Source organism: Rissa tridactyla, chromosome 1 (assembly GCF_028500815.1).
Source record: "Rissa tridactyla isolate bRisTri1 chromosome 1, bRisTri1.patW.cur.20221130, whole genome shotgun sequence".
In the NCBI taxonomy this organism is placed as follows: Eukaryota; Metazoa; Chordata; class Aves; order Charadriiformes; family Laridae; genus Rissa; species Rissa tridactyla.
In genome coordinates this window covers 138274391-138296639 of record NC_071466.1, presented here as the reverse complement: position 1 = coordinate 138296639, position 22249 = coordinate 138274391, and the positions used below count along the sequence as shown (strand labels likewise).

General features: G+C 41.4%; 1 protein-coding gene and 1 long non-coding RNA gene across 15 annotated transcripts in view; one reads left to right on the top strand and one right to left on the bottom strand.

The window, feature by feature from the left end:
• Nucleotides 1-22249, top strand: part of DUSP16 (dual specificity phosphatase 16) — a 71627-nt gene that overhangs the window by 45797 nt on the left and 3581 nt on the right. For all 14 annotated transcript variants that reach the window (XM_054188573.1, XM_054188579.1, XM_054188575.1 and 11 more), the window contains 3 exons: nt 12079-12242; nt 20281-20440; nt 21134-21257. In XM_054188573.1, the coding sequence (XP_054044548.1) occupies nt 12079-12242; nt 20281-20440; nt 21134-21257 (448 nt within the window). The remainder of the gene's footprint in view (nt 1-12078; nt 12243-20280; nt 20441-21133; nt 21258-22249) is intronic.
• LOC128904374 (uncharacterized) lies at nt 15100-17266 on the bottom strand. The gene is made up of 3 exons (XR_008464489.1): nt 16954-17266; nt 16824-16866; nt 15100-15447 (listed from the first exon to the last, which is right to left on the bottom strand). It is a non-coding gene; the product is annotated as an uncharacterized LOC128904374 (long non-coding RNA).

The following is a 22249-nucleotide window of genomic DNA, read 5'->3' as shown; positions in this document are numbered from 1 at the left end:
AGAAAGGAGGATTTTTAGTCTAGCATGTCAAATGCGTTTCTCTTAGCAAAGATTAGATTTGAGAATTTAATCTTATTTTTGGTTAAATAGATAGTGATGGGGATATTTATGAATGCAGAAACAACTGATGGCTTTAAAACCAGTAGTAGAGGAGTATAAGAACAAAAGGGAAACAGAAGGAAAGTGTTTACTACTATCTATTACAGGTAAGTGGTTATTTCAGCAAATATACCCAACTAAGATGAATTGGTAGTAAAGTAATTAACATCAGGTCTATTCCTTCAGCTCTCTAGCATTTCCTTCTCTTATATGAATTTGCTCTGATTTTAATCCTTACATAAGAAAATACATTTCAAAGTCCTGTTGTTTTCTTGCATCTATTAAAAAGCTAGCTACTTAATAAACACATACGCACGAGAAACCTTTTGGGATATGGGGTGAAGGAGAAGGTGCTAGATTTGGTCTTACAGAAAGTTCCTCAGAGATTATTGATGTGAGGCCCTAGGAAACGAGATAAAATGTGTTGTCTCAGCAAGCTGATGACGAATGCTCATAAACGTTTATGGCCTATAATGAGACCAGGGGTCAGTGCACCATTTAAAAAGAAAAACCTTTGGACTTGAGTTTTCCCTGTGCCACTCAATCTGGCTTATTTAAAATAGTGACCTTAAATAAACATTTCGGGGTAGGAAAATATTTTTTTGTTGGGATAGAATAAGGAGCAATTAACAAATATCTGAAATTCCTGCATCTGTTCTTCCTGCCTCCCCCCATTACTGAGCACTCAGTGAGGTGTTTTTTTATTTAGGTTGTGCATACCCTGGAGGTTGTTTTTCGTTGACGTAACTAATGTAAAGACCTCAAAGGAACCCTTACCAATTAATTAAAGCTCTTGATCTAACCTCATAAAAATATTTATAATCTGGTGGGGAATGTTCTCAGGAATTTAAATATTTCTTTTGGCTCCTAATTTTTAACAGTGCACAGAATACTGAAATGTGGGTACCGAAGGTTTAATCCCAGTCCCATCACTGCACCTACTCTGCTGAGGTAAATAAGATTTAAACACAGGGATGTGACTTGCTTCCTTCTCTTCCCAGATTTGGAGAACTGGATTTACTTTTATGGAGTCTACTTTTCCTAGTTACAGTATTTTTATGATGTTTCTGCTTGCTCTGCAGAAACAGTTAAGAGAGACTACTATTTCTTGCCTGATGAATTAGCATTATTAAGGTGGTAAATGCCAAGAGTCTTGCTTACATTCTCTTCCACTATGCCAATGAAAATGGTTCAGGTTCTACTTTGCTAAAACACTTGCTCTTCCCTACTTCTCTTAACTCTGGCTTACCCCTACTCATGCAAGCACAGATGTCTTCATGATGGCTACCTTTCAAGTGCTGCCTGTGATGAAGGTGAAGCAGAGCTTTTTATTTTGTGGATTTTTTTATTTTATTTTATTTTTTGTACAGAAGACTCATGCTAAACAGAAGGGTTTCGGAAAAAAAACAGAAATGCCTACCTTTCTGTATTTCCAACCTGACATTAAAAATTGTAATAGCCTAATGCAGAAACACTGTTGGCTCTGAACTGAAACCAAAAGCAAGAATTCTTGTACTCAGGTGGATGTGGAGCAACGGTAAATATCCAAGAAGGACTAGCTGAACTTCAGAGTGCTGTAATAACGGGATCATAGAAACAGTTTCACTGAACATTTTAGAATTTTTTAGTGCTGTAAGACCAGAGTGTGTTTTGCCAGCAAACCATGAAGGACGTATTTTTCTGTCAGTCACTGAATTGGCACTCAGACTTGGTGCACTGTGGTATTCAATGCCACTGAGAACAACCGATACGGAAAACTTATGTAATGTACCAGATTGTAAAGCGTATGGGCAGAAGTGGGGTTAAATGTACTGGAAGCCTTTTGTGAGCTTCTAGAATTGGCTGTACGGTCTTATCCTCCAGTGCCTGTGTGCTGAGGTGTAGATCCGTACGTGACTGTATTCCTTTGGAGCCGTGCCTCTTGTTAAGTAGCATCCACCTGATCTGTGAATGTAATCAGGGTTCTCTGTAGAAAATGGTCTACTTTCTGTAGCTTCACGGTTGGAGACGAAGCTGCCATCCTTCGATGGATGAAGTAAAGACTGCTGGGAAAGAACGACTGCTCTCACGCTTAAGTCAGATGGGAGCTGTCTTGAAAAGGCGTCCATAAACATCTACATGCTACTTTCTACCAAGTTATCTGTATGAATCAGGGAATCACTAGTAGAGAATTACAGATTTTCTAGGTGCCCAGCGTGAAGCCCGCATCTGACTTGAGCACCGAGCGGGGGAGCTGTACGTCCCCCTCCCAAAACCGTGGTTGGATGGTGGGTACAGCCACCACGTAAAAAAGTGGTGGTGACACGTAATTGAGGCCCACATGGTGAATTGCCTACTAATCTCCATTACCCTTCTGCCTATGAGAAGTGTCAGCAATAGTCTGATTTAATGGATTTTGCTTTCACAAGAGCTCTCTGATAAGCTTCTCCAGAGCACAAAGCTACCATAATAAGCTGAAAGACGTAAATTATTAATTTTGTATTCAATGCCAAATGCAGGTGACGTATGCAGTGGACAATGAATGAAGTCATAAGCTGAGTATGTAGAGAAACAGCAAACGCAATGAGTTCAGTGAGATTGGGCAAAGATCCTGGAAACAAAATAGTGAGTGATTAGCCAGGGAATGTTGCAAAAGGTATGTTTTTGCTGGAACTTCCCAAATGATTGTTTCCCCCTGACCTGTCCCTTACCTAACCAAGTGTGTGTACAAAATGGAAGACTCTCTTGGAGGACGCAAGGAGAAGGAAAAAAGGCAGGAACTCTTCTACAGTCTTGTTTATACTGGCATTTTTCTTAAAAATATTTGAAATTGGGAGTCCATTTAAAGGAATCCTAGTATAAAAATGCTGGTATCTCTAGGGTACATTTGCCATTGTGTTGTCTCTACTTGCCTGAAGCAAAGCTGGATGGAAAAAAAGCCCAGTGTTCTCTCCCCGCTTTGTCACCAGAAAAACCATGTGTTGTGGCAGAGGAGCAGGAGATCTTAAGAATATTCTTTTATAGGTAGGTAGATTAGGTATAGATAGGTCATTTCTATCTCTTGAAGTGACCAGGGCTGCAAAACTGAGCTTTTTTTCCCTGCTTCTGCAGTCCCATTCGGCAAATAGGAGGATACCCAGTATGGCCTGAAAGGTGGCATGAGGTGGCTGTGGTTTGTGCTGTTAAATTCCTGTCTAACACCCTAGCACCTCTTAACGTTTGGATTTGGAGCACAATCATTTTTGGTTGTGGCCGACTGAAGTTCCAAGCCTTCCTTGTAAGTCTTTGCAGGGTGCCTCAAGGAGAAGAGCACGCCTTCAAATGGCAGTCATCGATTAAAATTATCGAGTTATCTGCAAGCTTAAATAATTGTAGCGAGAACGAGCTGTTAAATATCCTGCCAGCGTTTAGAGAAGGAAGGATAGTTGCACAATGATGCCGGCTTTCCTGATGCACTGGCTGGTTGATACCATTAGAAGCAAGTCTCTAAAGAAAGAGGTAAAAGTCTTGCTGAGGGAGCGCGGCATTCCCTAAGTGGTCCTGTAACCCATGGAGGTCGGCCAGTGTTGGTGGGGAGGAGACGAGAGCCAGAGCGCAGCTTGGCTCCAAATTGCCCTCTTCAAAAGTCCCCCTCTCCATCAATTTTTAATGAGGCCGTAGAAAAACTAGTACCCTCAGCTACAGCCAGTCCTCTGCGAATATCCTCCCACCCTTTGTACTTAAAATGCAGTTTGGAGTGTTCGTTTAGTGCCGTGATTGTTTTAAGCACTTGAAGAATGGGAGTGGAGTTTATTACTTTCATATGCGTGTCCACTTGCTGTCTTTTGAGAGGGAGCAAAGTTTGACTAGTGTGGAGCTCTCATAACATTTCTCAAACCCAAGAATAACTTGTTAAAGTTTTCTTTTGTTTTGGATACCTCTGGATGCTTGTGAAACTTAATGGACTGAAATCACGATGAGGGCGTCTTTTTTTTTTTAAAGGCAGAAAGGGCAAGTGTGTGTCCTGTGTGCTGGCTTTACTTGTTGTTAGTCAGACTTTTCTATATGCCACTTGGGTGGGAAGGGGGGGCTTGACCCCATTCTCGTCCCTGTCCCCCCCCGCAAGCCTTGTTTGCTTAACCTGCTTATTAACCTTGTCTTACCAAAGGCAGAAACCCTCCAGGGCAAAGAGCTTTTCTTGCTACTGTGCTTGTAAAACACCTGGCATAACGGGGGCCACTTTCTGAATGCTGCCGTAATAAAAACCACCCCTGGCTTTCCCGAACGGTGAAACCTTGATTCCGGTGGAAGGACTCCCCGTGGTTGATGAGAGGGGACGGGAAGGGGAGGGCGGGCACGGGGATGGCAGGGTTCCTCCCTGGGCTCTCCAGCCTGAGCGTATGTAATGGAAAATGGCAAGCATCCCTGCGGAGCAGAGCTGGAATGCGTGAATTGTAATGGCCTGTGGAGGTCTGCAGCTCGTTTAAACAGAGTGGAAACATTGTAGATCCATAAAACTCGTGAGTCAGAAAGTTTACAACTTTCCTTCCTTACGGCAAAGGAAAAATCTATACTGCAGCTTTTAGATAAACATTTTAACGTTTGATGGGAATGTGACTGTGAAAGTGCTGTTAAGTCACAGCACGAAGAGCCTCTGATCTGATTTGAGGCAAAGTAAATGTTAAAGTTAGTTTTGTATATTTTGTCTTTGCTGTAGTGCTTTTTAAACTTGATTTATTTTTTTAGCGTAGATTTCAGTAAGGTTGCATTAGGTGCCTAGCACTAACCAGTATTTACAGTAACAAATTCTGAATTGCTATTAGGAGGAGAAAAAAAAAAAGCTAAACATGAATGTACTCCACTGCCTACCTTTGGTGAATACAGAAGTTTAGTAAGGCTTACATAAAATTACAGGGTCTAAATACTATGTTGTAGAGGCAGTTGCAAATTTTCCTGCTTTTTTATTCTTCTTTTCCTTTAAAAAGGGATACCAATATAGCATATATTAGTATATGGCTATCTAAAATTATGAATAATTAGTGCTTTTAATAAAGAAGCAAATTCTGGGTTTAATGAAGGTGATGGAATCGTCTGTCAAATCCACAAGCTTCAAAGTCTCCTTCTTGCAATCATTTCCTAGTACATACATGTAGGCTTTGTTTTTTGACTCCTCGCTTGGGTCTTAGACCTTTTCCACTCCCTGCTTTGAAATAATTGTGTTTGATGCTGAGTTAACGCTGACGAACTGGCAGACAATCGGGTCTTGTGGGAAAAGGAAGAAAGTTGCCTCTGGTCTGTTTTCAAGAATTCATTGAAGAAAACCCATTTCCCCCTTTGGCTTTTTCTGAATGTTTAGAATCCAAAGCAGGGGGGAAAAGGAGCAGTATCTGATTTGAATAGCACTTAAGAGAAATTCCGAAGTTTGCTGTTACCAGTGTGTGTTGTCCTTGGGCTTTTGCAGCAGATTCCATGACCTGTGGAAAACCAGACACGTTCACTGTCTCTTACATCTCCAGCAGGAGCACAAGACAGGATTTTTCTGTGCATCCCGTGTGAGGCACGCAGGGCTGCAGGGCCCGCTGGATCTATGGAGATGCTGTATAAAACACTCCATAGGTTTTTCTTAGCCGGAAATTTTAGGGAAACCAAGTTCATAGGAGTTGCCACGTTGTCTGTCTCCCACAAAAGATGTTTAAGCTTGTTGGTCAGCTTCAATAAGGTTTGACAAAAGGAGTAATTAAATGAAAAAAATAATGGAAGTTCTTGAAAGCCCTATGGAAATGAGCACTAGTACAGCGCAGAGCCTCAAATCAGTGTCTCCCCCTGAAAAGTAGTTTCGGGATGGGCTGAGCTGCTTGTGGATTTGGTGGTGTGACCAAGCAGTGGTGCCACATGGGCCTCAGCAACGCAAGAGGAATCCTGGAGATCTCGGGCAGCGACAGCTGCCTGAAGATCCACCATGAGATGGGCACCAGTGGCAGGTGGGATTCTTTGGTTGTGCAGCCTCTCAAATTTCCTTGGTTGAAAAACATGTTTGCTTAGTGCGAAGGTGGACGGCTGCTCGTCTGGGCTTTAGGATCAGTCTCCATTAGTTGGAGAAAGTGGCTGGGACCCTCATCTCTGTTACCAGCCCTTTTTCTAGCAGAATTAGTATGTTTCCCGTGAAACTGTCTTGTCTAATTTTGATTGGTTACATCTCTGAGTGGTTAGACCCATTTGAAGGAAACTTAAAGACAGGGAGGAGGAGGAGAAATGAGCATAACATGGAACGAACATAGGAAACACCTACCATTTCCACCCACCCCCCCCCCCCCCAGTTTTATGTCCTGTTATGGCATCATTTAACTGGAATGGTTTTATTGAGCATTGGGTAAAACCAGTAAAACCTTACAACTCTAAACAAAGCATTCAAATCGAGACCTTAGGGCTTAACTGGCCTTTCACTTGCAAACCCCCACAGTGGTTTACCAGCGGCACGGCAGCTGGTGCTCCAGGTCTGCTTCCGTATAACGTAACAGAAATGAGCTGATGTAAAGGCTTGTGGTTCTCAGTAGTTATTCCCCTGTATTAATTTAGGATTTGTCTCTGATGGTGGTTAAACTAAGTAGTCGTAAGGATCTGGATGGATTCCATTCCCTTAATGAAAGGTAGCTGTTCCCAAATCAGTAACATTTCTCTGGCTATCATTTGTTGCCACCTGAATCCCATCTTCTCTCCCTCTCCTCTTCCTGCTGCTGGCAAAGTTAGTTGGGAGTTTTATTTATATGAGGACTTAGGCAGTGAATCTATAAGAAAGAATAACATTTACTGTGGAATTTTGCTGAAACTTTTTCATCCCTTCTGGGTTTGGCCCTGTTTTGTTTCCTGAGTTGGCTGAGAAGGGAACTGAAACTTCTGATACCAAAATGCCTTTAACAATCATACTTTTTACGATCACAATCATAGTTAGGAAACGGTAGCGTCTTGATCAAAGGAAAGTCTGTAGTCCCCACTTTGCAGAACCATAGCAACAGGGTAATTGAGCAGGTTACCGGATCTTGCCAGATTTCTGCTAATGGATATGGAGGCTTGTAAGCAAGAAACGCCGGCTGTGCTGAAAAGACCTAGGAGGTGTTGGGCTGTCTGCCGCACACACGAGGGCTTGGGCTGCAAAACCACTGGACAGTTTTTGGCACTGTAACGTGGTTTCGTAGAAACTGTTGTGTGTCACGGCCACGAGAAGTGAGCAGAACAAGTCAGCACTGGGATGCCGTGCGCTACTGCTGTTCGTTAAATGTGCTGCAGCCAGGGGATGCTTGCCACTCGGTTAGAACTGAAATAATTTCGCCAGCCTGTTCACTTTAACAAGCTACCTAAGCAAGAGCTGAGTTACCTTGGGGCAGCTGCAGAACTTTGCAGTCTTCTGATGTATCATCTAAAATTTTAGCAGAATTTAATTAATTGATTTTTGTCTCAGAAACATGAGGGGCAACCGGCTGACCGTTACCATTTACTACTGCTACTTTTGATATCTTTTGCTTTCAGGTTGGAAAAATATATTGGATGATAAGGTTTTGAATTACTTCTGTCTCATATTGCTTTAATTTGCTCCCATAATGATGGAAGTCATCATCCCCAAAGATTTTTTTCTGTCAAACTTGATTAGGGCCTATTACACAAGTAAGACAGACGTTGAGTACTGTTAGCTACTTGCTACCGGCCAAAGGATACAAGGACTTACATATGAGCAGTCATGACAGAAGCAACCGGGTATTTAAAACTGAAGAAGGAGATGCATTGTGCTGCTTATCCTGCTTGACCATCAAGGTTTTCAGATGTAACGAAACTATTGCATGAGTGGTGATGGAAGAGCCTTCCATTTAAATCATCAATATCAGAAAAAGTAGACTGAAAAACTTCAAAAGCCTCCGGGGAGGCATCTTCTTAAACACAAGCAAAATTTTATGGATACATGTATAATACATAAAAGTTATTCCGTTTCCCCCTTCCTCTGTCCGTAACATTCGAATAGACAAGAAGTGGTTTCATCGTGTTGAAGGTCAACAGAGCTGTTTCAGCTCAGCTTCACCATCAAGAATACAGAAAACCTGTATGGTTCATAAGCCATTTAGGGGAGAATATTTTGGAGTTATTTGTCAGTCATCTATTTCCAGGGCTCAGTTACATTTATCTAAGACTTCAGTGAAATGTTATTAACCCAGTAACTCTGTCGATGACCTGTAGATATTTTTTCCCCCACAGTTTCAACATGCGGTTCTGACTGATTTATTATTTGCAGAGGCTGCAGTAGTGGTGGGAGAAAGGGTGTTATTTAGAAACTAGCTCCAGAAGAAAAGTGTATTTCCTCTTATTAAAACAAACTGCCCAGTGCTGCCAATAGCTCTGTTCCAACTGAGGTAGGTAAGGAGGTTTAAAGATGAAATTTCCCTTGATGCAAAGGTCATCCTCAAATTACAGAATTTGAAACTAAACCAGTCCCATCTTTCTTTTGAGACTCAGTTTTCTATTCTGCATTCCCGCTTGTACTCTAAATGTTTAAAGTTTGGTTTTTGAGGATGGTCTGCTTCATTTACAGCAGAAGCGTACAGAGCTTAAAGGCTTTTCTCTTAAGAGGCTCCTCATATAGACTGTGTGTGGACTTCAGCTTTGGGGACTCATAGGGGCCATAATCTGTGTTAGAAAAGAGAGACATGGGAAATAAATGCCTTCTTTCTACACGTCTGTGGGTGCTGTTATTTTTTTATCTATCTATCTGTCTGTCTGCCTATCTATCTAAAATAAATAGGTATATTTTTTTAAGTCAATGCAAGCAAATAATGATGAGTGCAGTTCTTTAGAATAGAAGTTAGGCTCATAATGACACAACAACTCAGCAATCGTATGCATGGATGCTGTTATTCTAGAAGAAGTTGTTAGTTTAGCAGGATGGATACAAGAATGTGTTTTGTTGGTATGGATTTTGTTTGTTTGTGGGGTTTTTTTAAAGCATTTTTCAACATAGGCTGATCTAGAACATGTTTTTCCTATTGTGAGTGCCATAAATCAAAGCCAGATTTGTTGAAAAGCTACTAACTTTTTGAAATGGTAATAGAAGATGGCAGGGGAGATAGATTAATATTTGAAACAAGTCACTGATTTCATGTTATTTCAAGTCAGATCACTCATGATACTAATACCACGTTAAAATATATTCACAGGAAAGGCGGACTCACTTGAGAGCCTGTGTAAAGACAGGTAATATAATGTCAGACTTACCCGATTTGAGAGTTTTGTGCTTGTAATTCATGTTGTAAAGATGCTGAAGCAACATCTTACTAGGAAAGCACGAGTAGAATGAAGAAACGATTTTGAAGTGATGAACGTCCCAGAGGAAGTGTTGAAGCATCTAATCTGAATCACTTCAAGCTTGCCTTGACAGAGCTGTAGAACAAAAATAAAATAAAAAATTGCTCCTTACACTTAAGATGACAGAGCGTGGGTTCCATCTCCCAAAATCTCAGATTTTTTGCATATTAACTTCTTGCTTAATTTCTTGTTGCAGTGTTCATACAGAAGTGAGGCCAGTCCCTACGTAGCTGGGAAAATTCTTTTTTTCTTGTTGTTGAACTTTGCCCATGTAGTCTTTTGCAAAGAAAGCACAGATGTAAAATCTTTCCTGTGCTTGTGCTGTTTCTTTGTCAGGAAGAAGAGTCGCTTCTTTATTTCCAGCTGTGTCAGAGAGAGGTTCCAGAAAGCAGCCAACAAACTTCCCAAGGAATAAAGAATAAGCAAATGAAACCAAAGACCAATATTTGATTACCCCTTATTCCCCCAACCTCTCAAGGAACTGCTGGGCACCATATTGCACATTAAATTTAATCTGAGAGGCATATAATGCCCATGAATTCAAGGATTGTTTCCTATAACAGAGGGGAAAACATTATGCCGCACAGAAGAAAATTTAGCAAGCGTGTGAGATAATTTTTTTTTGCAAACTCCTTCTGTCGTTCCATTGATACATTGAGCAAGCAGCATCTGCGCTCCTGAACAGAGCTGTTGTAAAGCAAGGAGGAGGAAATCCAGCTAACAGGAATAGAAAATGTCAGAGCCAAACCTTTACTGTGTCTCGAGCCCAGGCCCTTCAGTTTAGGGGGTATGGCTCTGGGATGGGCAGTGCCTTGGCTTAGCATCCCTCCCGCCTGTCCCCTACAGTCCAACCTCACCCTCATGTTCTTCTGATGAGCATTGTCATAATTGTCTAAAATCACTTATCTAACAATATAGACAAGTGATTTTTTTTTTTTTTTTTGGTAAGTGATGCAACTGAACGGGAATTGCTGTTCATAAACCTTTTGTTCTGAAAACTGCTTGCTGGCCGTTTTGTTTATCAGATAAAACGGGCTGTTACAGACATGGCCATTACCTTGGTTTTTTTCTACATCTACTAAAGATACAGATTTTAAAATCCAAAGAATAGGCATAATTCAAGCAATGGTAACACAAGCCTTGACAAAACAGTACGTTATCTTATTCCTGAATAATTTTATTTCACATCTTCAAACTGTAATAATAGCGCACATAGCATTTGGCAGATCTAGCACATTAATACTTCACTTCCTTGATGATAAAAAGGTGCCTTGTTCTGAACAGATAATAATTATTCTTTCTTCACTTAAAATTCCACTTGTCTCTGTGCTTTAACGTGAGAAAATAGCTGGGGACTTTCACTATGGTTTGCGCCTTTCACCTTTACTGGTTGGCTGTTCGTGGGTGAAAAGAGTCAAGAAAAGTCTATAACATACTGACTTAAGCCGCTGCCTCCAGTTCTTCAGACTAGTTTGCGAAGATGAAGTATGAGAATGAGCTGAGCTTGGGGGTTTAGCTAGGCTTGGAAAAAGCTAGCTAGCTTTTGTGAGAACGTTTTTAGTCAAAGTGTAAGTTCATTGCTGGAGGTTTCTTTGGTTTTGTTTTCTAACTGTGGATAAGGCCAGATGGATCACAGTTGGTAACACAGGTTTGTAACACAGCTCTTGTGATGGGAGGGAAGCCGGGAGCTAGATGAGCAAGAAGAAGAAATGGAGCTTGAGCTGCGTTGTATGAATTTGTGTCTGGAGCAGTCCCAGCCTCACTTCTTACTCCCTTCACGTTCCGTAGCAGCTGTGCCATGCTGACGGTGAAACAGCCTAGGAGCGTTTTTGGTGTTCACTGGGATTTTAGGTGGATTTAAATGTGTCATCAGTGATTCCACTCTAGTTTTTCCCAGGTGGTTTAATGCAGTGGTGGGAAATGGTAGTGAAAATGTTTTGGGGCCATAATATGGGTAGGGTCTAATAACTGGTGCAGATGAAGAACCAGCTTGCAGTAAAAGGAGTAGAGACTTGTGGTGATTTGCTAAGGGAGTCCATGGCTGGGTGAAGTCTTCCCCTGTAGTCCCCCCCGCCCCGCTCCAGTTGAGATGGAGAAGCCTTGGCTTGGTGTGCTTTTGAAAGATGAAACCTCTTCCAGTGTGTTGGATGAAATTATGGAGCAGCGTAGAAAATAACAATGTAGGATTTTAAAAGTAAATGTTAATAACCACATATTGATGCTTTTACCAAATTGGGTAAACATGACTTTTCCTTAATGAAGTCTAATTATAGACTAAATACAGGAGAAGGAGGTGTTTAGAAAACAGCTTGCTGGGGTGGAGAGGAAAAGGTGTGTGCGTGGTGGGTGTTGTGGCTGATTTTTTTTTGGTCTCATTTCCACATACCATTAAGAATGGGAAGAAGCACCAAAAACTTCTGAGGAATGGAGAGGAAGAGAAATAAATATTCCAGACAGAGCGGGAATACAAAGCCAGGCCTTGCCTGCTGATGGATGGTTCTGCACAGTCATGGTACCTCTGGAAGAGGCGCACATACAGTCCTTCTGTTGAGGCTTTCCTGCTGCCCTTTAACCCCTCCCCATCTCCCGCAACAAACGCTGCTTTCCAAGAACTGGTATGGGCCCCGATGCCTACAACACCGCACGTAAATTAAATACGTACTGTTCCTCTCACAGGTGGATTTGCTGAGTTCTCCAGCTCTTTCCCCGGTCTCTGTGAAGGAAAATCCACGCTCGTCCCTACTTGCATTTCTCAACCCTGCCTACCTGTCTCCAACATTGGCCCAACCAGAATCCTGCCTCATCTCTATCTTGGGTGTCAGCGGGATGTCCTCAACAAGGTGAGCGTTCTGGGTGTCGTGTTGTTTACTTGGATGAGTATATAATTTCCGTGTGCCTTCATCCATGCTTCTATTATACCGCATCATTACAGCTATAAAACATCTAAAGTAGATACAGATAACAGCTGTCTGTGCATAAGCCATGGAAACCTATGTGAGAACTAGTGATATACAGACCATATAATTAATCCACGTGTCACTTAATATGAAACTTGGTCTCCTCTCTCCTTCCTCTCAGAGATGATGTGATACCTTCCTCAGTAACCTATCAGCCAACAGCAAACTATGAAACCTGCCATTACAGCAGGTGAGGTAGTTTCCTGGGTATAGCTCTGACTGGTTTGTTTTGGCGAGTCTTGGATTTTAATATATTAACGATTACAGTATAACAAAGGAAGTTTGTCTGTTTTTTGGTATTTCCTTCAAGTGCTGGAAAAAATAGCACTTAAATAGCATGAATTGCATAACGAGGGACTACTGCAAGCAAATCTTTGTACACCTAATAAAATGTTCAGACCTGGACAATCGGTGGGGTCACTTTAACATGGGCTTTTATGGTAGCACTGCACTAAGAAACTTTTACTGTTTCTAAAGACACGTGCATTTAATAATTTCTGTTCCTAAATAGCAGCCCAGGGTATTTTGGTATACTTAAAATACTCTGCAAAGTCATCAAAAAAAAAGCACTTGTAGGGTGCTGGACTATCAGATGTTTAAAAGAGCTTGTCTCAAATTGCTACAGTTATATATAATTCCTATGTATATCCAGAGATGTTTGCCTCCATGAGGAGACCAACTCACATTGTTTACAACCTGTATCTTGGGTCCCTTCACAAGGGAATTTTTATTACTTCTGCTGCATGTGCCCTCTTGCCTTCCATGTTATCTGACAGTCCTGTTTATTAGTTGAATCTCCAACAGCCTTCATATGCTGGCATTAAATACGTGGATGGGGGAGAGGGGAGGAGTGCTTCACCCTAGCATATTGCCTTAATTATGTGCAAAGCGTATGTGTATGCTTTTGTCCTGATTTGAGGTAAAACAGAACCAATTTTCTGATTTGTAATTTTACTTTTTAGCTGGGCCTCTTCTAACTGACTAAACTCTGAAATTAACAGCATATTGTTCAGAAACTGTTCGCTCTCAGAGTGGTAAGACCTGATTATACCAAGGAATGGTGTGCACAGAGGCTCTTGCTTACACTTATTGCTATAACAGCCAAGGTCAGCTCACTTTGCTGCTTGCCCCGTTAGAGGGTCAGACACAGAGAAGTGCAGAGGGGTCCCACCTGCAGGGAGGAGCAGACGGGACAGGTGACCCAACACTGACCAACAGGGTATTCCATCCCATCTGCATCACGCTCAGTATAAAAGCTGAGGGATCAAAGGGGCAAGGCTGCTCTGGCTCACTCTTTCTTCAATGGCCGACGTCTGAGGAGGACCCTGTCTGTTCCTCTGCCTTTGGTCCCGATCTGAGCATTCCTGACTCTAGTTCCGGAATTCAGCTCCTGTCCGTCGCTGACTCCAGTCTGGGACTTTCCCCGTGTCTGCTGGTGACGCAATCGTCATCCTGGGAGCTGAATACGGTTTTGTATATATTGTACACTTTTTTCCTTTAATTTTTATTATTCTATTATTATTTACTATTTTCTTATTTATAATTATTTTCATTAAAGTAGTTTAGTTCTTTTTCTAAACTTGTAAATCTCCTTATCTCTTCCTCTCCTCTCTGAGGAGAGAGTGGCAGGGAGGGCCATCTGTCGTTCTGCTTGGCCAATCCGGCCCAAACCACAACAGCTTTTTATCCGTGTATAAAGCTTAAGACAGGAACTATCCTAATTGTCCTGTAATTGGATCAAATTCATATACTTTGACAATTATCATAATTTTCACTGGTTCCTTTTACTTTCACTCTGTCACAGTCTGGCCGTTAATAAGCTATTTTTTTTTTTTTTTCACAATTGTTTTAAGGGGATCTTTGACATGCAATCATGTAGTAGAAGGTAATTGTGCTTTAATAGAGCACACAGAAGGATCTTTTGCTTGGAGGATAGTCAGCAGTCATTGTATTTGCTTTGTCCTTTAAAATCTTCCATGTCTTTACTGCCAGGTAGCAAGTCAGCAATTCAAACTCGTTGTGCTTACGACGGATGTCAAAGCAGCTTACTACCTTTCCTACCACAAAAGCAATTTGTGGTCCCCAGACAAAAGACAGCAGGAACTAAGTAATTAATAAAAATATTAAAAATTCCTTGCTTTAAATGGCAGAGTATTAAAAAGATGATTTCATGCTATTTGTTTCCATGTGTCAATGGTAAGTGCTATCCCAGCTCACGGTGGCAGTGAGGGGGCTCCTTGTTCTCCTCATTCTGCTCCAGACCCAGGGATGTGCTGCTCCATTTGGGATGTGACTGGAACTCCAGTGCAGTGGCTTTTAAGTAGTAAATAATCACAGAGGGTTGAAAGAGGTTGTTCCCTTTCCTTGCAGTAAATTGGTGCCTATCAACAGGTGTTGGGCACAGGTGCCGTGTGTGTGCCTCACCAGGAAAGGAATCCAAGTGGTAGCAGTGGTCGGGAATTTCGTTATAGGACCGGAGAAGGCTAAAACTGCAGTTACTACTGGTGAGCCCTGAGTGTGGCAGAGCCGTCTACAGGAAGAGTTTAGACTTGGTGGTGGCTCTCTTGCCTACTAATCTGCAATCTTGATATTATTTCGGCATGTGTCCATCAGACATCGGGAAGGACTGCAGCTGCAGATAGTTTAGAATTAATGTAGGGCCCCCAGGAGTTGGTGAGATTTGTACTTTCTCACAAGTCCTGGAGAGTTATGATCAAGGATTGCCATGTTTCCCTTTTTTTTTTTTTTTATGGAGAACCACAAAAATGAGAGCATACAATCCGTAGAAAGTTTGGTAAGTTCTTATCGCCTGGCATTATCCTTGACAGTCAGTTCCTCCACCTCTTAGGTTTCTTCCCCGTTTAAGGACAAAACCCCATCTTATGAAGCAGATCTGTTTGTTGCTTGTGCCTTTGTTCTCTTACTTTGAAGGAATAGCCAGCAGTGCTTTATTCTGAGCATGTCAATTGTTTGTTGCACCAAAGTGGGCCTTAGTGTCTTGGTAGTTTATCTTACCTCTTCAGTTTCAGTGATTGCCTGTGGAAACTCTGAAATGGCTTCCATCTTTAATATCGGTGCCTTTATTAACCTAAAGAAGTGTGGGAACAAATTACAATTTCTGCCTCTTAGAACGCACTCAGTATTTTCCCAGCTGTCGGCAACTCCCAGTTTCCTGGGTTTAATCAGTTTCTTGATTCAACTCAAAGTTAGCAGTAGATGGAGATCAACGTGCTGGAAACAAAACTGGCAGAGCTCTGCCGCTTGCTTTGCTTCTGGGGAAGCCTGGGTGCTACACAGGGCTATTGGGGGTGAGCAAGGAGGGCGTCTCTTACTACAGTGAGTGCACAGAAATACCAGTACGTGGTAAGGAAACTGGGAAGCGAAGAACATTCAAAAGGAGAGGGTGAGAAACAAAATCCAGGGACGAGTAGCAAAGTGCTGTCTCTGTTAGGACAGGCCGTGAGCTGTTAAGTGGTGATGTTTGCATGCTCTGCTTTAATGGCCTTGCTGGTTTGTTGGCTATCGGGGACAAGAAGCCAACCTTCTGTTAAGATTAGAATAGGGTTGGGTTTTTATTTTTCAGGTCCAGATTTTTTTTCAATAATTTTCTGTAAAATTCTGGTACAATTCCCAAAACTGTTAAGGTGTAGTTGTGTATGTTGACTTTATTTTTGCTGACAAATGCTGTCTCTGAGTTCCCAGGATTCTTCCCATCAAGCAGACGTATTGATTTCTCTAAAATTTAAATGTCTCAAAAATATCTGGAAAAAGAACTCTTGATCTGCACTACTGTACAACCTGACGATTTAAAGATGTGAATTTTAAGCATGTTTTACCAAGATGAGCTTATCTTTTCAGGATCTTTATCAGCTTATCTCTGAGTGTACGGGTAGGGAAATGCTTGTCTTGTTGCAGGACAATCTGTATTCGTGACCTTTTAAGAATACCATTTGCCATTAATACCTCTGCTGATAATGCTTTATTTATGAAAGATAGGCAAACGCAAATGCTTGGTTTGTGTCCTTTAGCAAAATTAATGATTACTTCAAAAAAGTCTTAGGAGATTCTTTGTATTTTTGCTTTACAGATTTCTAAATGCTTAATTCTGAAAACGTTCATAATTTTTTTTTTTTTGCAGTGTTGAAATACTAAAAAGTGCTAACAGAAAAGTTCTTTTTCACTTTTTGGATCTCAGTGTTAATATATAAGTGGTTATCTCAGTGTGATATATTGGTGGCATTGCAAGAGGGTACTTACTTTTACAGGTCGTTGTTGCTCTTTGTGAAAGAAAGACAAAACTAACTCTAACCTAAATTCTCGCAGTGACAGGGTCCTTTCTGGAAGTTAGTATAACAGAAAAAAAAATAATCTGTGTTGTGGTTATGGGCCTGAACAAGCCTCCTACTTACAGCTCATGTTTTGTACCAGCATTTAAACTGTAAAACTTTCTGCTTTGCTACTTACCTAACTATTCTCTTTCTTTCCTTCCAGACCTGGATTTTATTTCCTGGAACAAAATAACATTTTAGGGTGCCATTAATTTTCAGATTAAACAAGTCATAAAATGTAAATAAGCTGACAAAAGAGCATTTACCTTCTTTTCACAAAGTTGTTAGTATTAGGATTTCTGGATCTTCCTCCCATCGTAATTCACTTCTTCCTCTTGGGTGCCTTACAATGAAGGCACTGTTATGGTTATTATATTGGAGCGTGTTGCACAGGGAATGATTGATACTTTAGAACAGAAGGAAGCATAACTTCTTTCTTTAGCCTTAGTCTCAAAGACAAGCACTAACACATTTTTGGGTGGTTTTTTGGCTCAGAGAGTTCCGACTTGGCGTCTGCAGCCTTCTTGTTCCCATTTGAATAATCAATTCCACATCAAAACCCTTGCATAACTGTGGAACCGTGATGGTTGGACTGTGCGGCCCACCAGCGCATATGCTTTAAAAGAAATAATAAGGTTTTCTATTCTTCTTCTAAATTCATCATCACTCTCCCAGCATCCCTTAGCTATATCCTGAACAAACGCGCATTGTGGCAGTCCATTTGTTAGTGATACCTTCATCGCCTCCCTCCTTTATATATTATATTGTTTGTGACCCTGCATGTACTTCTGTACCTGCTATTTCAGTAGCTCTTTGCGCACCTTCAAGCAGTGACAGCAGTAGGTGAGGAGCTGGTTTGGGGGCAGTATTTCAACGTAGTGATCGTAAGCAGGTACTTATCTTACGGAAGTTGATGCCGAAGAGCTTGGGCTTCTAGAAGGGGAAGGCTGTGTAGCCTGGGGCAGCGAGGCAGAGATGCTGGGCATCAGGGGTCTCCCTTGCAGACGTAAGATACCGCAGGTCTAGCGGTAGCTACTCCCCTGTACCAGGAACCCCATTCCCAATACCTTCCCTCTCTGGATAATTCCAAATATTCCCCCGCTTCCTTACAGCGCTCCTGCTTTTAAACTTTTAGGTCTGTTGGTGTGTGAGAGCTGAATAAAGAAGTTGTGATGGAGCCAGCTATGGAAAACACGCGGGGCTTAGGGAGTTTGCTGGTTGAGCTGGGGAAGTGTGAAGTTGAGAGGGGGAAATCGGTGACATACTGGAATTTGGTGTCATTGATGAGAAGCTGAGCTTTACTGGGAGAGTGACCTGGGAAACTAGCAGGGTAAGAAGCAGTAAGGCTGAGAGCTTATTTTGACATATCCAGGCTCTTCCCCCTCTCCTCTCCTGTCCTGCCCGCCCCCCCCCGCCCCTTTTTTTTTTTTTTTGGTGACCATTGCTGCAAATTATATTTCTGATTATTTGATTTGCAAGTAACTGGTCGTCATCTGTTCCCCTTGGATAGGTATGTTTGTGGTATAACGTATGTTCATCCGTTTAAGGTGCCCACACCTTCAGGTACCCTCTGTGAGGGACTTTGGATGAAAGTTTGGAGGAGCTGCTTGCTTTGCTCCAGACAATAAAACTCAGCTTGCTAGCAGAAATTCATGTAAATTCCCTGTTTAAAATGCAGTCCGTAGCTGTTATATATGTTTCCATCTGTAAATGACTGAGGTAGATTCCCTTCTCCTCTGCAGTCCTTTGTTCTCACTGAACACTTAATTTATGTGTGTATGTATATTTATTTATGAGTATTGATCCTTTCTACGTACACACTGTAAGACACGTTGAGTACCCGTATAGTAAATATCAGACATTAGTTAGACTGCTCTAATTTGAACAAGGTAGAGTTCTGGCTCTTCAGCTAAGTAGCCATATCCCCATTTCTCTTCACCAAAACATCTTTATGCTCGCAGAAAAAAATACATATGGGGAAGAAGCGACCGTTTGACTTCATGACTGTATTTGCATACTGGTAGACCTCCAGTTGAAATCTGCAGTATAAGAATTCATTCTTGCTACTGCTCCCATGGTTTGACATAATTTTTTCATTTTTTTATATAATTGCTATAAAAGCAAAAGGATTAAAATCAGACATTTTTTTTTTGGCTCTTTTTATGTTTCAGTTTAGTTTTAGGCACCAGTTTCCATAGAAATCTGGCCAAAATCTCGCCAATGTTTGTAGTCAGTGTAACTACTCTCCAAGCACAGTATTGCACGTCACTTACTGCCAAATCATATCTGAACCAGAAAAGTTGTTTGATCAGTATTATTCCAACCCGCTTAATTGCTTTTCTGTAGCAAGATGCGTAATTGCAGGAGATGGGATGGTTTTGGTAGAGCCATCTCTAGTTTTCTAGTACTTGTTTCACATGTTTTGGCACTAAGGTACCTACTGCACATCTCTCAATACAAAGAGTATGGCAAGGTGCAGAAAAGAGGTGTCTCTCTTTTTATTTGCAATCATGAAAATTGATTTATTTAAAAAGCCCAGTTGATTCTTATACATTGAGTCTCTTTGCTTGTTGCTGTGATAATCTCTGAGATGCAAGAGGACTAAAGACTGAAAACTGAAATGTGAGCAGCTAAATCATAAACCACAAAGTGGAACTCTTATAAAACTGCAGTTAGTGCTGTTTTATAGGAGTTCAAGTTTGTGCTAATGGGCACAAACTTGAGCATAGGAAGTTCCGTCTCAACATGAGGAGGAACTTCTTTACCCTGAGGGTGGCAGGACACTGGCACAGGCTGCCCAGAGAGGTGGTGGAGTCTCCATCTCTGGAGACATTCAAAACCCGCCTGGACGCGTTCCTGTGCAACCTGCTCTAGGTGACCCTGCTCTGGCAGGGGGGTTGGACTAGATGATCTCCAGAGGTCCCTTCCAAACCCTATCATTCTGTGATTGTGTGTGAAAATGGTCTAATTCAAGGTCTTCAGCTCTTACTCAGCTCTTTCGCGCAAGGTTTTAAGTGAGTTTTCCACCATTGCCTTAGAAACAAGGAAGTCCCAGATACTTTAACAGGCGACTGCAGGAAGCATCAGTTTCATTTCATTTTACTCACCAATATCTGTGATGGGGCAACCTCAGTCTTATGTATGTGAGGCAGAAAACATGTATTCAGGCCAGCAAACTACATGTGGGAAATGTCTGGTTATGTTGTTAGCTTGCATGGTGAGAATTTAAACCAAAGTAACCAAAAAAATTGATTCTCTTGGAAGCGATGCTTCATAGTAGCAGAAGGTATTCTACCATTATTTCTGTTCTTTCTTAACTTTTTTTGTATGGGCTTTGCAGTCCATATGTTCTTTGGACACACTGGATGTCTCATGAAAAGTTGTTTGAAGAATTAAAAGCTGAGGAAGTATCTCTTCTTTTTTTTTTTTTTTTTTATTCCAATAAAGAATGCTCCTAATACAGCTGAAACAATTCCAACATGAATTCCAGTTTGGGTTTTAGCTTTATGGTGTGCTTTGGGTTCGTAGTTTCTTTGTAATTTGCCAAAGATACCATTTGACTTCTCTAGGCTTAATCCTTCTCTCTTTCCTAGGAGCTGATGCAGCAGAATGATATTGGCTACGTACTAAACGCCAGCAATACTTGTCCAAAGCCTGATTTTATTCCGGAATCCCATTTCCTGAGAGTGCCTGTGAACGACAGCTTTTGTGAGAAAATTTTGCCTTGGTTGGATAAATCAGTTGATTTTATAGGTGAGAAGAAAATTTAAATTCTCTCACTAAAACAGTTTCTGGATTCCTTTGTGTGTCTGCCTTGCTGTTTTGGCTGGAGAAGACCTGAATGCTTTCTGGGTGGTATGAAAATACCCTAAGGATCTACCTACACGATCACCATCACTTTATACGCACAGAACCAAAATAACATAAGGAGATTCTGCTTGTTCCAGCACTTGAGGAACAAAGACACTTTTAAAGAGCACAGCTCCGCTTTCTGGCAACCTGGCCGATGCCCGATATACGCCTGCAGAGAGCGAATTAGAAAATTTGACATACAGATCCTGTCTTTAGCTTTGGGAAGTGAGCTAGCCAAATTTGAACGGGCCAAATCGTTCCATCATGAATGCTTGCTTTCTACTTGCGTATAAAATTAGAAACAATCACCTTTCCCAGACATCTAAATAGGTTTGTTTATGTGCACGTTAAAATGATGCAGTATGCTGTAACCGCACTACGTTTCCTGTGTGTAGCCGTGTGCTTTTTCTATACTCAATGCTATACAGTGCTAGAGAAAAGAAGTGATTTTTGTTTAAAGCTTCCATGAGATTTGCAATTAGCAGTTAATTCGGAAGTTTTGAACAATTTTAAATAACGTTGCTTTCTTTGCAAACTTTTCATCGTGGTATAATGCTGCTGAGTGTGACACTTGCCGATTTCTTTGCTACGCAGAAAAAGCGAAAGCATCAAATGGCCGTGTGTTAGTGCACTGTTTAGCTGGAATCTCTCGCTCTGCCACAATCGCTATCGCATATATCATGAAGAGAATGGATATGTCCTTAGATGAAGCTTACAGGTAAGGAGAAAATTTCCTTTCATATTAATTCTTGTGCCTGTTGGCTTATTTTTAAGGTGAAGAATGAAAGGTTATATGACCGAGGGTAAAAGCAGGCTGGTAGTTCACTGGCCTCTGCACACTCTTGTTTTAAATGTAGGCTTCAGCCATAAATAAATCAGTGGTGTTGGACTAGATGATCTTTAAAGGTCCCTTCCAACCCAAACCATTCTGTGATTCTGTGACATCACCCACCAAATATTAATTCCCCACCTGCAAAATGCTCATGTTGGCCTTCGCTTCAAGTAAGCAAATACACGGAATTTAAACCGCTTACTAAATGTGTGCGTATGTACATACATATACAGACACAGCTATACCACACATAACAATATCTTGTAAGTCAGAGAGAGAATGGAATGGACAGAGTTAAAGAAAGAGAACTGAGGCTATTTATAGTCACGCTTATGACAAATGCTGGGCTGGAGCTGTTGACTTCAGTTTGGAATTCGGTAATGCTCTCAAAGAACTGCCTGCAGGTGAAATATCTAGGAATTAAGAAAGCTTCTTTGTTGCTATTAAACTCAACCAGAAAGTATTTTGAAGAGTTAGCTCTTTGTGGCATCAGGGAATTTTTATGGGACCACCCTCCCACCCCCCACATTTTTTAACCTTTGAAATCCCATGTTTCTGTACCTGGATTGTGAACACTTCACTAGATTCCAGGTGGCCTGGTTGCAGTTTACCATGACATCTCTCTTTCATTCAACAACCTGCTCTGCTGTGCTGTACAGAAAACGGTGGGTTTCTTTTTGATGGGCTTTACATGCGAGTTGGCACAGCCGACACATCGCTGTAACATCCGTGGTGCAGAAGCCATTTGAACAATTGCGCTGGAGCAGGTGTTGAGGAGTACCTCCCAAATCACCAGTGTGTTTGCTACTACTGTCTCTAAAACACTCCTGAGGACAGAAAGATGAACATTAGATATTCCCTTGTGGAGCGTGATTTCC